The 17,125-nt window shown below is 41.4% G+C and overlaps 1 protein-coding gene across 4 annotated transcripts in view; it reads left to right on the top strand.

Annotated features, from left to right (window-relative positions):
* Positions 1-840: 840 nt before the first annotated feature.
* CACUL1 (CDK2 associated cullin domain 1) overlaps positions 841-17,125 on the top strand; it is a 76,492-nt gene continuing 60,207 nt past the window's right edge. Inside the window, exon 1 of one of the 4 annotated variants that reach the window (XR_009220499.1) lies at positions 841-1,450. Coding sequence is in view for 1 of the 4 variants with exons in the window: in XM_058544099.1 (XP_058400082.1) it covers positions 1,084-1,450 (367 nt within the window). In the remaining 3 variants the exon portion in view is untranslated. The remainder of the gene's footprint in view (positions 1,451-17,125) is intronic. The other 3 variants (XR_009220498.1, XR_009220497.1, XM_058544099.1) reach the window with 3 other exon arrangements.

The following is a 17,125-nucleotide window of genomic DNA, read 5'->3' as shown; positions in this document are numbered from 1 at the left end:
ATATAAAATACCACTGATACAATTTGAGAATGCAGAGGAATAAAACAAATTATAATAGGCTTATATAGTCTTTCTTCTTTGCCCCTCAAGACTCTCACACATCATCTCCAGTTTGTAGTCAGTTTTGTGAAACAGTGCACAAAGCTTGGTATTTTTAAGTTTAAAATTTCTGCCCTCAGTGTATGGAGGAGCTAAGAAACTTAAAAAATCTATGAATAGCTCAAATGCATTTATTTTTTTAGCCACCGTGCTATATTTCGGTTTTCATACTCGGTTTTCAGGGTTTGGGTCCTGTGGGCTGAGGCCCGCGAGCAGTCCCATCAAGGGCCGCCCAGAGCGGTCCCATCCGTTCACAACGTGCGACCCGGGCCTTTTGTGGTTCCCTAGTTCCATCCTCAAGCAGATGCCAGGGATGCGAGGCGCTCTGTGGTGCGAAAGCCCGGCAAACCCCGCGAGCGCAAGAAGACCACCACCAAAACGGGTGGCTTGCGACACAGCCACCGCCAGCCCAGCTTTCAGCGCATCTTCAAGAGCCTGCCCCGTTCCCCGTCGCCCTGGTAACCTGACTGAAAACGCGCCTGCGCAGGTAACTCCCTTATCACGTGAGGCCGCCAGGGGGCGGGGCCGATGAATGCTAGTCCGGACCTGTCGCCCCTCCCCTCTCAGCGCGAGGCCAGCCGAGGCGGGGCGCACCTGCCCAATTGCGCAAGGGTGACTCAAGCTCCCGCCCCTTTTCGCTTTGCTTTCTCGCGGCTGGTTCCTCGCACCACGTGCCCTCCTGGCCGCTCCCCCTGCTGCCCTTTCCAACTGCCTGTTGGAAGCTGCTGTAAAATGTCGTGAGGGGAGCTTCCGCTTTACGGCTGCCTCTCCCAGACTTGAGCCCGGGAGCGCCCACCGCCGTCAGCCCTGTCTCTGAGAGTCGGCCCCACGGAGAGTGACAGACCCGGCGCGCTGCTGCCTTCCCCGCCGCGTCCGAGCTGGCCTCCGGCAATGTGAGCTCGAGGAGACTGCGGTGCCCCCTGGCCCGGGGTTGAGACGGGCGGCAGGTGCCTGTGAGGCGGGCGGGTCCTGGGGGCCTGCAGGATGGAGGAAAGCATGGAAGAGGAGGAGGGGGGCAGCTACGAGGCGATGATGGACGACCAGAACCACAACAACTGGGAGGCCGCGGTGGACGGCTTCCGGCAGCCCCCGCCACCCCCGCCGCCCCCCTCGTCGATCCCAGCCCCGGCCCGAGAGCCTCCGGGGGGGCAGCTGCTGGCGGTGCCCGCGGTCTCTGTGGACAGGAAAGGCCCCAAGGAGGGGCTCCCGATGGGGCCGCCGCCACCGCCCGAGGCCAATGGGGTGATCATGATGTTGAAGAGCTGCGACGCGGCCGCCGCCGTTGCCAAGGCGGCCCCCGCCCCCACCCCCAGCTCCACCATCAACATCAACACTTCCACCTCCAAGTTCTGTGAGTCCAGCCTTTCCCCAGCAGCCTGGGCTTTTCTTCTCCCCACCCGGACGCCGAATCCACCCGCTCGGCCAGCCCCGCTTCCTTTGTTTCAGGCCTGGGTCTCTCCTCCCCTCCCCGTCTCCCTCCTCCCTCGTTTGGCGTCTGCGGCCAGCTCCGGGGCGGCCCTGGCTTCTAGTGTTACCTGGCCTAGAGAAGCAGCCAGGGACGCACACAGCCCCAAGTTCTGCAAACGCGATTGTTATCACAACTGTCTCTCTCTCAACAGTAGGAAGCTCTTTTCTTCTCCGTTCCCGGTTAAAGTTTCACCCTCGAACGTGAGGGGAAAAGAAAGCTGCCTGAGTTTCGTTAGGGAGAGGCCTTCAGTCTTTGTTTTGCAGCCAGAGAGAAAATAAATCTGCCAACTTGTGTTCTTGTGCTTTTAGCCAGGCTGCGTTAAACAAGTCAGGAATTAGAAAGTTGACCTGTGTCTACACCTCGGTTTTTCCCTTCTCCACTGTACATCTTCTGCGTCCTGATAGCGGAGTGTATGAGTGGCTTCTTGAGTAACACCAATGCAGTGGGAGCTGCGACATCCGTTTTGAAGCTAATAATGTATAAAATTGCTTTTCAAAGCCTACACTCATAAGAGTAAGCCATTCAGCATGTGTCCAAATCCAAGATTCTGTTGAATGTTGAACTTTATGTTAGTGATCATCCTTAACGCTCAATTGCAGGCAGAAAGATTTAAGACCATAGCCTGTTTTGGAATCTGAAACTGTTCCCAACCAGGATGTATGCTTCCATAGCTAGGAAGAAAAGTGCTTTTGCTCTGAGTGGGTTTTTTGGGAAGTGGTGGTGGTGAAAATTGACCATCACAGCCAGATTTTTCTCCCCTATTAATAACTGGCAAGTTTTGAATGGCATGTGCTAAACCAACTGCAGATGTCATTTGTAGTTACTAATTTTATCAAGCTGTACCAGTAATTGTCCAATTAGCTGTGCAGAGAAAATATCTTCCTTGATTCAGATATATAGTCACAGCCTTACACTTCTTTTTGTGTGGGAACAAGCACATAACCTTATTTGCCTTTGAGATAACTGCTTTAGTCAAAGACATTCATATGTAGGTATGGTTGGTAAGATTTGTATATGATTTTTTCCATATTATGCATACATGAGAATAATGTTTATATTGTATAGTTTGTGTGTTGAAGTCTATGTAGTGAAACCAGACTTTGGACAGAGTGGCAGGGTGACTTACCTAATGCTGAAGGAAACTTGCTTTAGTGCTTAGACAAAATTCATTTGAAGAGTTCAGAAAAGATTGTAAATTTAAGAGCAGAAATCAGTGAAATTAGGAACAAAAGGAAGATTTGCCCAACCAAAAGATTATTCTTTGAAGATTAGTAAGCTAGACGGACCTCTAAGATTGATCAAGAAAAAAAGATGCAAATAAGTGAGAATGGGAAATAACTGCAAACATGAGATTTTTAAAAAAGAATTTTGTGAATTGCTATAGGTTAATAAATTTGAAAGCCTAGATGAAATGTATGATTTCTTAGAAGACTACAAACTGAAAGTTGGTATCAGAAGAAATAGATAACTTGAATTGACTAATAAATATTTAATAAACTAAAATGGTAAAGACCTCCCATTGCAAAAACTGGACTGAGATAATCTAATAAGTGAGCTGCATCGAACTTTTAAATAACACTTAATTCCTTTTTACAAGTTGTTCTGGGAAATAGGGGAGAAAAAAAAGATGCCAAGCTCATTTTATGAGGTTAGTTAAATCTTGATTCTAAAACTAGATAAGGACAATATGAGAAAATTATAGATCTGTTTCAGTTACTAATATAGATATGAAAATCCTACACAAAATACTCATCAAATCCAACAAAGTGTTAAAAGAATCGTGATCCAGAGAGTTTGTTTTAGGAATGTAAGTATGGTTGAACATCTATTTATCTATTAATGTAATTTATCTCATTAATAGACTAAAGGAGAAAAATCATGATTATCTCGATACCGTAAAATCGCTCAATAAGATCCCGCACCTATATATGGTAGACTCTTAGCAAACTTGGAATACAAGATAACTAGATAAAGGTCATTACCAAAAACCTATAGCAAATAATAATACTTAATGGAGAAATTTTAGATACATTTGCTTTAAGATTGGTAAACAAGATAAGGATGCCCTCTATCACTATTACTGTTTAACATGATAAGAAAAGTCCTGTTAACACTACAAAGGGAAAAAATAAGAAGTATTAGAATACGAAGGGAAGCAATAAAACTCATTATTTGCAGATAATACCCCTTACCTAGAAGAACTATTAGAATCTAAAGAGAAGCTATTAGAACTAGTCAGAGTTTAGCAAGGTTACTGGATTTAAGATCAACCTACAAAAATTAATAGCATTTACTACACTAGCAATAACCAAGTAGTAAAGGTAATCAAAAGGAAATACTATGTACAATGATAGTAACAAAACTATAAAAACTCTAGGAATTAACACAAGAATACACAAGACCTTTAAGGAGAAAACTTTAATAAGGAACTAGAAGACGATCTAAATAAATGGAAAAACTTTGCACGCTCTTGGGATAAGACTACTTATAAGAATGTCAGTTTTCTCCATTTTAATCTATAAATTTGATTCAACTGCCGTTACAATTCCTGTTGGTTTGTCTGACGAACTCAATAATCTAAATCTAAAATTTATATGGCAGATAGGATAAAGTTTGTGAATAGCTAAATCAATGTTAAAGATTTGTTTTCGTGGGGGCTTGCCTTAGCAGAAGTTAAGATACTGTTTCAGGGCTGTAGTAATAAAAACTGTAGTATAAGTGCAGGAACAGAAACATAAACCGGGGGAACAAATTAGAGAGCAGAGACTTACCTGTATATGTTCAGGAACTTAAGATAAAGGTGGCATCATAAGTCAGTGGAGAAAGGAGGCATGTTTTTAGGAAGAGTGGCTCACTATATGGAGAAAAAACAAACCTAACAGGGTGGACAATCGATAAAGACCTAAATGTGAAAGGGAAAATGATAAAAATTAATGGAAGATAACGTTGAAGAAGCTTTTTCCCTAGGGGCAGAGAAGGACTTCTTGAAGCTTCAAAAACTTATAACGGTGAAAAAGTAATGACTTTGATTATATAAAAATTAAAGATTTTCATTCAGTGAAAGAATGAGAGAAAATATTTGCAGTGCCTAAAATTGACCAGGGCTTAATATCTAGAGTAGAGAAGGAACTACACATCAATAAAAAGAAGGCAGCAACCCCTGTAGAAAAATAGGCAAAGAATATTAATAAGTAATTTACACAGTAGAAAATCCTAACAAGCCTAGAAAGAGATGTTTGAAATTACTAAATAATCAGAGACATGCAAATTAAGAGAGTAATGCAATGTGTTTTTCCACCTATTAGGTTGGCAAAAAGTAGAAAGCTGGATGGTACCAAGTGTGGGTGGGGATATGGGGATACAGGATTCGCTGGTAGGACTCACAGTGTAGTGGACCTGTGAGGTGTTGAGATGCCAGTCTCTCTGGACCAGATAATGAAAGATAGCTGTAGTGTTGATGAAGCCCTGAGCTGTGACGGGGGAGGTGTACTTCTGGACTGTTAAGATGAAAACAGCTTTTGGTGGTCTGTTTTTGGAAGAGATTAAAAAAAAAACATTTGTTATCTTAAGGGATGCATACTAGGTGCCAGGGACTGTTAATTTGTCCCAGTGAAGAGACCGTATCTGGAACAGCAGCTACAGTTGTAGTCGCCACTTGATTTGATTTACTATGTACTCTACGCTTCTTCTCCAAGACCCATCTCCTCTGCACTGGCCACAGAGGCTAGTGAGATGGGAATGTCCTAACAGTCACTGTCCCTGTATCTTTTAAGTCTTTGCAGTTGGTGCCATCCCCGGCTGTTTCCACAGGGCTGTGCTATTGTTTTGGGTTTATTGTTTTGGTAGGAAGGGGCACATCTAGGGGATCTTACTTGACCCTTCCTACACTGATAACCCTTACTGAGTAGTTTAGGGAGGCTTTAACTGCATTCAGCAACTAGGGAAGTTACAGGATGGGTCCATGGATCCACTGGGCCCACTATGAGACGGATTGAGGCCGAAACACGATTGATCAATGTGACATCTATAGCTCCTGATCTGACTAGTTTATCACAGTGACATTCTGGTCCCTAAGAGTTAGTATTGGCTTAGAGTCAGTGTTGATTAACCCCTAAAAAGCCTGAGTGATTCTCTTTCTCAAATGCACCGTCTCCTTGTTTAATAGCTGCACGCTCTATTGGAAAAGGCTAGGAGGAAGCTTTAAGTATGCTCTTGATGCAATTTTATAGGATCCTTCCTCAGTGGAACCCATTTTCTCCTTTATTCCAGGAATTTTGTATCTGTGAACAGGCTCAGTCTGGGTATTAGGTGAGGTGCCATAACTCTCCATTGTGGCCACTTAAGTCAGGCCTCTGTTTGATATACCTAGAGTTTTTTGTTTTTTTTCTTTTTTCTTCTCATTATACAGATCAAGTAATACCTTAGTATACTGCCCATCTGTTTTTCCTAAAGACACCGTGGTGAGCCACCACCAGAGATCCAAGTCATTCTGATAACTGGTTTGGCCCTGCTGCCTATTATAATAACCATTCCCACTTTATATCTGAGGAGTTAGTGTTTCTGCTTACCCTTTGCCACTCTGTGAATCCCATTATCCCATTGAAATCAGGGAGCCCCTTTTAATGGCAGTATTGCCTGTCTTTAACCCAGAACTACAAAGGACAGCCATCACAGCATTTTGTTTTTATTTTATTTTTTTGGTGAGGAAGATTCGCCATGAGCTAACATCAGTTGCCAGCCTTCCTTTTTTTTTTTTTTTTTTTTTTGCTTGAGGAAGATTAGCCCTGAGCTAACATCTGTGCTAGTCTTCCTCTATTTTGTATGTGAGTCATCACCTCAGCATGGCTGAGGAGTGGTGTAGGTCTGTGCCTGGGATCTGAACCTGCAAACCCGGGGGCACCAAACTTAACAACCACTATACCATGGGGTCAGTGCCAGCCACAGCATTTTATAAGGATATTAATGCATCCTTCACCAATATATTTCTCAATTCCTTGGTGAAGGGTCTTCTCAGAGGGCAGTTTTAAGAGTGTGTGTGTGTGAGTGGGCTGGATATGATAAAAATACTCTAATATTTGTGTATTCATAAGTCTGGATTCATTCCTCTGCATATTAAGGAATTTCTGCTGTCTTGACCTCCTCCTCCCTCCTTCCTCTTCTTCCTTACTCTCCTTCCCTTCCTCCTCTTTTTCCTCCTTGTCCGTTTCCTTCTTTCTTTTACATTTTTTCTCTTCTCCTTCCTCCTCCATTTATAGTCAATGAAGTTTACCCATTTTAGGTATGTAGTTTGATGGGTTTTGACCCATGTAACGGTTTGATCTGGGATTTGAGCAAGCTAAAAGCTAGCCAATTACTGTTATTACTGGATGCTGGCAGAAGCCAGGAGACTTCTGGGTCAGAGAAAGAAATATGTTGTTCATGGCACAGCAAATAGCATGAGAATCAGCAAATTTGCATAGGTTCCCTCTCCCCTTAAGTCCTCCAGGGGCGACATAGTATGGCCAAGATGGATGCTCCCTCAGTGGGTTTGTGTTGCAGCTGAAGAATATTGAACTTGGGGAATCCACTGTTGTTATAGAAAGCAGTAAGCAAGCCTGCTGCTCTTTGTCCAGGGGAAGATACCACCTCATCTTTCAAGGTTACCAGCTGTAGAATGGCCCAGGTTCAAGGGTGATTGGTCTGGCCTTGCAGTCTTTGCTCACTCAGCAAGACATGTAGGAGTGTAAGAGGCCCAAGGAGAAGGACTGTTTCTCTAACAGTAACCACTACAACAATCAAGTGATAGAGCATTTCTGTTACTGAAATACTTATGCTTCTTTGCAGTCAGTATCGCTGCCACTAGCCCCAGGCATCCAATGATCTGCTTTTTGTCGCTAGGTTTTCATATAAATGGTATCATACAATCTGTATTATTTCATGCTTGGCTTTTTACCTTCACCCTGTTTTTCAGATTTATCCATATTCTTGCATGTATCAGTTGTTACTTTTTATGGCTGAGTACTATTCTCTTTTGGGATATATCACAAATTGTATATCTGTTCATCTGTTCATGATCATTTGGGATGTCTCCAGTTTGAGTTATTATGAATAAAGCTGCTATGAACAATCATGTGGAAGGTTATCCTTTCCTCACTGAGTTACTCTGGCAACTTTGTTGAAAATACTGACCATATATATATATGGGTCTAAGTTCTGTTTCATTAATCTGTTGTTTGGTGTATCATATTTAGGATTGGTATATCTTCTTCTTTTTTTTTTTTGTGAGGAAGATCAGCCCTGGGCTAACAACTATGCCAATCCTCCTCTTTTTGCTGAGGAAGACTGGCTCTGGGCTAACATCTGTGCCTGTTTTCCTCCACTTTATTTGGGACGCCGCCACAGCATGGCCTGACAAGTGGTGCATTGTTGCGCACCTGGGATCCGAACCTGGGCCGCCAGTAGTGGAGCGCGAACTGCTACGCCACGGGGCTGGCCCCATATCTTCTTGATGAATGGGCTGTTTTATCATTATGGAATGTCTATCTTTATCCTTGGTAATATTCCTTACTCTGAAGACTGCCTTTTCTGATGGCCGTTCCAGTTTTTTCAGAGTTATTGTTGCACAGGATATCTTTTCCTGTCATTTTATTTTTTACCTATTTGTAGTGCATTTTATTTTTAACCTGTTTTAAAGTGCATTTCTTGTATACAGCATATGGTTATGTCTTGCTTTTTTTAATCTAGTCTGACAACCTCTCCCTTTTAATTGGTGTATTTAGACTATTTACATTTAATGTAATTAGTAATATGGTAGGGTTTCAGGCTATCGTTTTCCTATTTGTTTTCTCTTTGTCCCCTGTTCTTTTTTAATTTCCTCTTTTCCTGTCTTCTTTTTGATTGTTTTTTATGATTCAGTTTTGTATCCAGTTTGGCTTATTAGCTTGCTTTTTTTTTTTTTTTTAGCACTTACTCTAGGGTTTACAATGTGAAAATTTAACTTATCACAATCTGTCTTCAAATAATAGACCACATATAGTGTAACAATCAGTATACTTCCATTTCTTCCCTCCTATCCTGTATGCTATTGTTGCCATACATTGTCATAATTTTACTTCAATGTGTCATAACCCCCCAAATATACAGTTGTTAATTTTGCTTAAGATAGTCATTTATCTTTTAAAAAAAAATTTGAGGTGAAAATTCATGTAACATCAAATTCACCATTTTAAAGTGAATCCTTCAGTGGCATTTAATACATTCAGTATTGTGCAACCACCTCTCTATCTAGTTCCAAAACATTTTTTATCACCCCAAGATAACATCTGTTACCCATTAAGCAGTTACTCCCCATTCCTCCCTCCCCCAGTCTCTGGCATCCACCAATCTGTTTTCTGTCTCTGTGGGTCTTCTTATTATGGATATTTCATGTCTGGCTTTGAATTATTTTTATATGGTAATTCTATAAGTTGCAGGATCATTCTCTTTCAGATTTTGGGCTATATCAACCCTGTACCTGTAAAAATTAAGAGATTCTTTTATGGCAGTCATGGATGCTCTTTGGCCCTCTGTTCATTGAGTTAATAATTTTTTAAAGCTTTTAGCTGTTATCAGAATCAGACAGCCTGCTCAGTCTTTGTATTTCTCGTTTCATCATAACTGCCAAAGCAGTCTGCCATGTTGTTTTCTCCAAAAAGAGCTTTATTCCAGGTTTCTACAAGTGATATTTTAAGTGACTTTGTGCTGCTACATGCCATGCATTATTAGTATTATACTATCTAATGGTGGTAATGTCATCATTGCCTTTAAATCCAACGAGATTGTAAGACCGAAGCCAGCTTCCTAGCTTTTGAGAGTCTGTATCCTATAACTACTGTGGTACCAAATACTTTATCAGTCACAGTTCAGTGCAAGAAACCACTCTAAGTATCCAAAGGGAGAAGAGATTTAATACTGGAAATTAGGTCCTTTTTAAATTGTTGGAAAGGTTGGAAGTAGTGGGAGTCAGTGAGGCTGCTCCACTACAGCTGCATTCCTGAGGGCAGGCAGCTGCTGCTGCTGCTGCTGTCACTGCCATTCTTACATCATCACAGCTGCCTCCCTCATCCCTGAAGTTGGTGACCAGACACTGGAACTTGGAGTTTGGTTGCCACAAACTCAACGTCTCTAACCTTACTTGCCAGAACCACCAGCGGCAATAATATGTCCTTTGCCTCACCTTGGCCTTCCAAATCGCAGTCATATGTATCTCATTGGTAGAATCTAATTTGGAAAATGTGGTTATTTAGTTCAACTTTCCATTCTACATTAGTCAACTTTCTATGATAATAATCCCCAAATCTCAGGAGCTTAAGGCACAACAAAGGTTTATATCTTGCTCGTGTTATCTTAGTGGCTGACAGTTGGCTGTGGCTCTTAAAATGTCATCTCATTCTGAAGACAGAGGATGAGACAGAAGCTCTTTTCTGGGTCCTGTCACTCTTGGCAGAGGCAAAGAGAAGAGAGTGGACAGAAACAGAAAATGGCTTTTAAAGCTTCTGCTCAGATGTGGCATATGTCACATCTGCTCATATTGCAAATTTATTAAAATAGAGTGGTTGCCTGTCTGAATGTGTTGGGGATGGGGACAGGTGGGACTGGGGTATGAGGATAAAAGGCAATGATAGATGGGTGGAGAGAGGGAGGGATCTTGCATTGACTGATAATACTGTGCCATGATCGCAGGAGAATTATTAACCCAGTGCACCAAAAGGTTCTCTCCTCCAGATGAACAAAAGCTTCACAATATTTTATTTTATTTTATTTTTTTAATTTTTTGTTTATTGCAGTAACATTGGTTTATAACATTGTATAAATTTCAGGTGTACATCATTAGACTTCTATTTCTGCATAGATTACAATCATGGTCACCACCCAAATACTAATTACAACCCATCACCACACACATGTGCCGAATTATCCTTTTCGCCCTCCTCCCTCCCCCCTTCCCCTCTGGTAACCACCAATCCAATCTCTGTCTCTATGTGTTTTGTTTATTATTATTATTATCTACTACTTAATGAAGGAAATCATACGGTATGTGACCTTCTCCCTCTGACTTATTTCACTTTGCATAATACTCTCAATGTCCGTCCATGTTGTCACAAATGGCTGGATTTCATCGTTTTTTATGGCTGAGTAGTATTCCATTGTGTATGTATACCACATCATCTTTATCCATTCATCCCTTGATGGGCACTTAGGTTGCTTCCAAGTCTTGGCTATTGTGAATAACGCTGCAATGAACACAGGGGTACATGTATCTTTACGCATTGGTGTTTTCAAGTTCTTTGGATAAATACCCAGCAGTGGAATAGCTGGATCATATGGTAGTTCTATCCTTGATTTTTTGAGGAATCTCCATACTGTTTTCCATAGTGGCTGCACCAGTTTGCACTCCCACCAGCAGTGTAGGAGAGTTCCCATCTCTCCACATCCTCTCCAACACGTTTCATCTTGTTAATTATAGCCATTCTGAGGGGTGTGAAGTGATATCTCATTGTAGTTTTGATTTGCATTTCCCTGATAGTTAATGATTTTGAACATCTTTTCATGTGTCTGTTGGTTATCTGTACATCTTCTTTGGAGAAATGTCTGTTCAGGTCTTTTGCCCATTTTTAATTGGGTTGGTGGTTTTTTTGTTTTTGAGATGCATGAGTTCTTTATATATTTTGGAGATTAAGCCCTTATCAGATGTATGGTTTGCAAATATCTTCTCCCAATTGTTAGGTTGTCTTTTCATTTTGTTGATGGTTTCCTTGGCTGTGCAGAAGCTTTTTATTGATGTAGTCCCATTTGTTTATTTTTTCTATTGTTTCTCTTGCCCGGTCAGACATGGTGCTTGAAAATATGTTGCTAAGACCGATGTCAAAGAGCGTACTGCCTATGTTTTCTTCTAGAAGTTTCATAGTTTCAGGTCTTACATTCAAGTCTTTAATCCATTTGGAGTTAATTTTTGTGTATGGTGTAAGGTAAGGGTCTACTTTCATTTTTTTGCATGTGGCTATCCAGTTTTCCCAACACCATTTGTTGAAGAGACTTTCTTTTCTCCATTGTATGTTCTGGCTCCTTTGTCACAGATTAGCTGTCCATAGATGTGTGGGTTTATTTCTGGACTTTCGATTCTATTCCGTTGATCTGTGTGTCTGTTTTTGTGCCAGTACCATGCTGTTTTGGTTACTATAGCTTTGTAGTATATTTTGAAATCAGGGAGTGTGATACCTCCAGCTTTGTTCTTTTTTCTCAGGATTCCTTTACCTATTCAGGGTCTTTTATTGTTCCATATAAATTTTAGGATTCTTTGTTCTATTTCTGTGAAAAATGTTGTTGGAACTTTGACAGGGATTGCATTGAATCTATAGATGGCTTTAGGAAGTATGAACATCTTAACTATGTTAATTCTTCCAATCCAAGAGCACGGAATATCTTTCCACTTCTTTGTGTCTTCTTCAATTTCTTTCAGCAATGTTTTATAGTTTTCCGTGTACAGCTCTTTCACCTCTTTGGTTAAGTTTATTCCTAGGTATTTTATTCTTTTTGTTGCAATTGTAAATGGGATGGTATTCTTAATTTCTCTTTCTGCTACTTCGTTGTTAGTGTATAGAAATGCAACTGATTTTTGTATGTTGATTTTGTATCCTGCAACTTTACCATATTCGTTTATTACTTCTAAAAGTTTTCTGGTGGATTCTTTAGGGTTTTCTATATATAAAATCATGTCATCTGCAAATAGTGACAGTTTCACTTCTTCCTTTCCAATTTGGATCCCTTTTATTTCTTTCTCCTGCCTGATTGCTCTGGCTAGGACTTTCAGTACTATGTTAAATAGGAGTGGTGACAGTGGGCATCCTTGTCTGGTTCCTGTTCTTAGAGGGATAGCTTTCAGTTTTTCACCATTGAGGATGATATTAGCTGTGAGTTTCTCATATATGGTCTTTATTATGTTGAGGTACTTTCCTTCTATACCCATTTTATTCAGAGATTTTTTTATCATAAATGGATGCTGTATCTTGTCACATGTTGTCTCTGCATCTATTGAGATAATCATGTGATTTTTATTCTTCATTTTATTAATGTGGTGTATCACGTTAATTGATTTGCGAATGTTAAACCATCCCTGCATACCTGAAATAAATCCCACTTGATCATGGTGTATAATCTTTTTAACGTATTGTTGTATGCGATTTGCTAGTATTTTGTTGAGGATTTTTGCATTGATGTTCATCAGTGATATTGGCCTGTAATTTTCTTTTTTTTGTGTTGTCCTTGTCTGGTTTTGGTATCAGGGTAGTGTCGGCTTTGTAGAATGAGTTAGGGAGCTTCCCCCCCCTCCTCAATTTTTTCGAAGAGTTTGAGAAGGATAGGTATTAAGTCTTCTTTGAATGTTTGGTAGAATTCTCCAGGGAAGCCGTCTGGTCCTGGACTTTTATTTTTGGGGAGGTTTTTGATTACTGTTTAGATCTCCTTACTGGTGATTGGTCTATTCAAATTCTCTACTTCTTCTTGATCCAGTTTTGGAAGGTTGTATGATTCTAAGAATTTATCCATTTCTTCCAGATTGTCGAATTGGTTGGCATATAGCTTTTCATAGTATTCTCTTATAATCTTTTGTATTTCTGAGGTGTCTGTTGTAACCTCTCCTCTTTCATTTCTGATTTTACTTATTTGTGCCTTCTCTCTTTTTTTCTTGGTGAGTCTAGCTAAAGGTTTGTCAATTTTGTTTATCTTTTCAAAGACCAGCTCTTGGTTTTATTAATTTTTTCTATTGTTTTTTTGGTCTCTATCTCATTTATTTCTGCTCTGATTTTTATTATTTCCCGTCTTCTACTGATTTCGGGCTTTGTTCTTCTTTTTCCAGTTCCTTTAGGTGCATTGTTAGATTGTTTATTTGAGATTTTTCTTGTTTGTTGAGATAGGCCTGTATTGCTATAAACTTCCCTCTTAGAACCACTTTTGCTGTATCCCATAAATTTTGGCATGTCGTATTTTCATTTTCATTTGTCTCCAGGTATTTTTTGATTTCTTCTTTGATTTCTTCGTTGACCCAGTCGTTGTTCAGTAGCATTTTGTTTAATCTCCACGTATTTGTGGCTTTTCTGATTTTCTTCCTATAGTTGATTTCTAGTTTCATACCATTGTGGTCAGAAAAGATGCTTGGTATTATTTCAATCTTCTTAAATTTATGGAGACTTGTTTTGTGTCCTAATATGTGATCAATCCTGGAGAATGTTCCATGTGCATTTGAAAAGAATGTGTATTCTTCGGTTTTTGGATGGAATGCTATGTATATATCTACTAGGTCCATCTGTTCTAGTGTATCATTTAAGGCCAATGTTTCCTTATTGATCTTCTGTTTGGATGATTTATCCATTGGTGTAAGTGGAGTGTTAAAGTCCCCTACTATTATTGTGTCACTGTCTATTTCTGTTTTTATGTCTGTTATAATTGCTTTATATATTTAGGTGCACCTACATTGGGTGCGTAGATATTTATAAGTGTTATATCCTCTTGTTGGATTGTTCCCTTGACATTATGTAATGTCCTTCTTTGTCTCTTTTTACAGTTTTTGTTTTAAAGTCTATTTTGTCTGATATGAGTACTGCTACCCCAGCTTTCTTTTCATTGCCATTTGCATGGAGTATCTTTTTCCATCCCTTCACTTGGAGTTTGTGAGTGTCTTTAGGTCTGAAGTGTGTCTCTTGTATGCAGCATATATATGGGTCTTGTTTTTTTGTCCAATCAGCCACCCTATGCCTTTTACTTGGAGCATTTAGTCCATTGACGTTTAAAGTAGCTATTGATAAGTATGTACTTACTGCCATTTTTTAACTTTTTTTTTCTGTGTTTTAGTAGTCCTTCTCTGTTCCTTTCTTCTTCTATACAGAATTGATGGTCTCTTTAGTTTGACCTCTGTCTGAAAGCTCTACTCTTTAACTCCCCTCCTCCTTCCTTTATGTTTTTGATATCATATCTAACCTTTTTTTTTCTGCATTTGTATCCATTACCCTCTTATCATGGAAACAGATAATTTTTCCTATTTGTGGTCTTCTCTTTTCCCCTTAAATCAGTCCCTTTAACATTTCTTGTAGCACTGGTTTCTTGGTGACAAACTCCTTTAATTTTTGCTTGTCTGGGAAATTTTTGATTTCTCCTTCCATTTTGAATGATAACCTTGCTGGGTAGAGTATTCTTGGCTGTAAGTTTTTCCCTTTTAGCACTTTAAATATATCATGCCATAGCCTGTAAGGTTTCTGCTGAAAAGTCAGCTGATAGCCTTATGGGGTTTCCTTTGTATGTAACTTGACTTTCTCTTGTGGCTTTTAGGATTCTGTCTTTATCTTTAATTCTGGACATTTTGATTATGATGTGTCTTGGTGTGGGCCTCTTTGGGTTTATCTTGTTTGGGGCTCTCTGTGCTTCCTGTACCTGGATGTCTGTTTCCTTCCTTAGGTTAGGGAAGTTTTCATCTATTATTTCTTGAAATAGATTCTCTGCCCCTTTGTCTCGCTCTTCTCCTTCCAGGACACCTATAACACGGATGTTAGTGTGCTTGATGTTGTCCCAGAGGTCCCTTAGACTGTCCTCACTCTTTTTAATTCTTGTCTCTTTTAGCTGTTCAGCTTGGGTAATTTCTTCTAGTCTTTGGTCCAGCTGACAGATCCGTTCTTCTGTATCCTCTCCTCTGCTTTTGAGTCCCTCTAGTGAATTTTTCATTTCCAGTATTGTATTCTTCATTTCTGATTGGTTCTTTTTTATATCTTCCATTTCTTTTTTGACATTCTCACTGTGTTCATCTATTCTTCTCCCCAGATCAGTGAGCATCCTTAACACTCTTTGTTTGAACTCTCTGTCAGGTAGGTTGCTCATTTCTGTTTCACTTAGTTCCTTTTCTGGGGTTTTGTCCTGTTCCCTTACTTGGAATGTATTCCTTTGCCTCCTCATTTTGCCTCTTTCTCTGTGCTTGTGTCTATGTATTAGGTAGGTCAGCTACGTCTCCTGCTCTTGGATAGGTGGCCTTATGTAACTGATGGCTTAGGAGGCTTCCAGTGTGCTTCCCTCAGTTCTCAGGGGTGACCCCTATGTGCGCTACTTGGGTCCTTCTGTTGTGGCCTATTTGCTCTCCCTGTAGGCGCCCAGGGAGGCCGAATTATGCTCCCAGCCAGCTGTTGTAATGCTCAGCTGCTTGTAGTTGTTGTGGCCCTTCAGTCTCTTTATCAGGTGTGGGGAGCCCCAGCACAGTTGGCTGCAAGTTCTAATACCACATTTGTGTTGCAATATTTCTTTTAAGTGAGTAGGCCCCCAGCGTGGCAGGTTGTTAGGCTCAGGGCCTTACAATTGCTATAAGCCTCCAGCCTTTAGGTCTCTTGTCAGCTCTCTCAGGATTGCAGCTGGGTGGGGCTGGCCTCAGGCACAGGAGCACCCAATTGTTTCAGGCTTTGGAAGGTGGGGGAAACTCCCTATGTGGGTCTTTGAGAAGCACAAGTCTTCTGCAGCTGACAAGCCCTGCCGCCCAGAGGTCCACACACACAGTCAACACAGTCCTGCCCTGTGTGCGCGCCCCGACCTCCCGAAGCAGACCCAGTCTTCTCCATGGCGGGAGCCCCACACTCTCCACCTGCTCCTTGTGTACGCCCTGCCCCACTGAAGTCGGCTCAGTTGCCAGGCTGCAGAGAATCCAGTCACCAATCTATGCAGGCCCACAAGTTGCCTGAGGGCTTGTTGTTGGGTGGGGCCAGTCTCTAGGGTGGTCTGCCTGTCCTGGCTGAGCTGGATTAAATCGGTGCTCTAGCGGGTGGGGCAGACCCTGGGCTAGCAGGCCTCAGGGGGAACTCCAATGGCATCTGTGTCAGCACCCCCACACCAGGCCACAACAATGGCCGCCGCCAATGTCCCAGTCCCTGGAGAGGTCTTACCTCTCACCGAGATGCACACAGGGCCTATTAGGTGAGTCTCTTTTCACCAAAGCACTGTGCACCTTTCTCTCGGGTGATTTTAGGATGCTTTCTGAAACAGGTGAGTTTGTGCGTGGGCCCTTTAAGAGCCGGTTTTAATTTCTTTGTGAACCAGGTTTTCTCGGGGTACTCCCCACTGTTTTAGTAGCAGGCAAAGTCAGATATGCTCGATTGCGCTGGGTCCACAAACTGCCCACAGCAGGGGCGCTCCCGGCTCAGGGCCCCGCTCCTCCAGGGAGGCTGCGTACCTTTGGGCTGCTCCTGGGCGGCCGTGAGGCGCTGCGGCTTGTGAAGGCGGTGCTTTTCCTCTCCAGAAGGAAGTTTCTGCCTCTTCTACCTCAGTTAGGATTGTCCCTTGTTGCAGGAGTTCCTCTTATCCAGTTTTCAGTTCTGTCTCAGGGGTAATTTTTCCATGAGTAGTTGTAAATTGGCTGTGTCCACGGGAAGAGGTGAGTTCAGAGTCTGCCTACGCCACCATCTTGACTTCCTCTCGCTTCACAGTATTTTAAATTGAACTCAGTGAAATTATTCTGTTTTTTAAATTAATGATTCAAAAGTGTGTTAAAATTGACTTGAAGTGAATGAGAGTGTT

Source organism: Diceros bicornis, chromosome 6 (assembly GCF_020826845.1).
Source record: "Diceros bicornis minor isolate mBicDic1 chromosome 6, mDicBic1.mat.cur, whole genome shotgun sequence".
NCBI lineage: Eukaryota > Metazoa > Chordata > Mammalia > Perissodactyla > Rhinocerotidae > Diceros > Diceros bicornis.
This window is presented reverse-complemented; position numbering and strand designations above follow the sequence as displayed.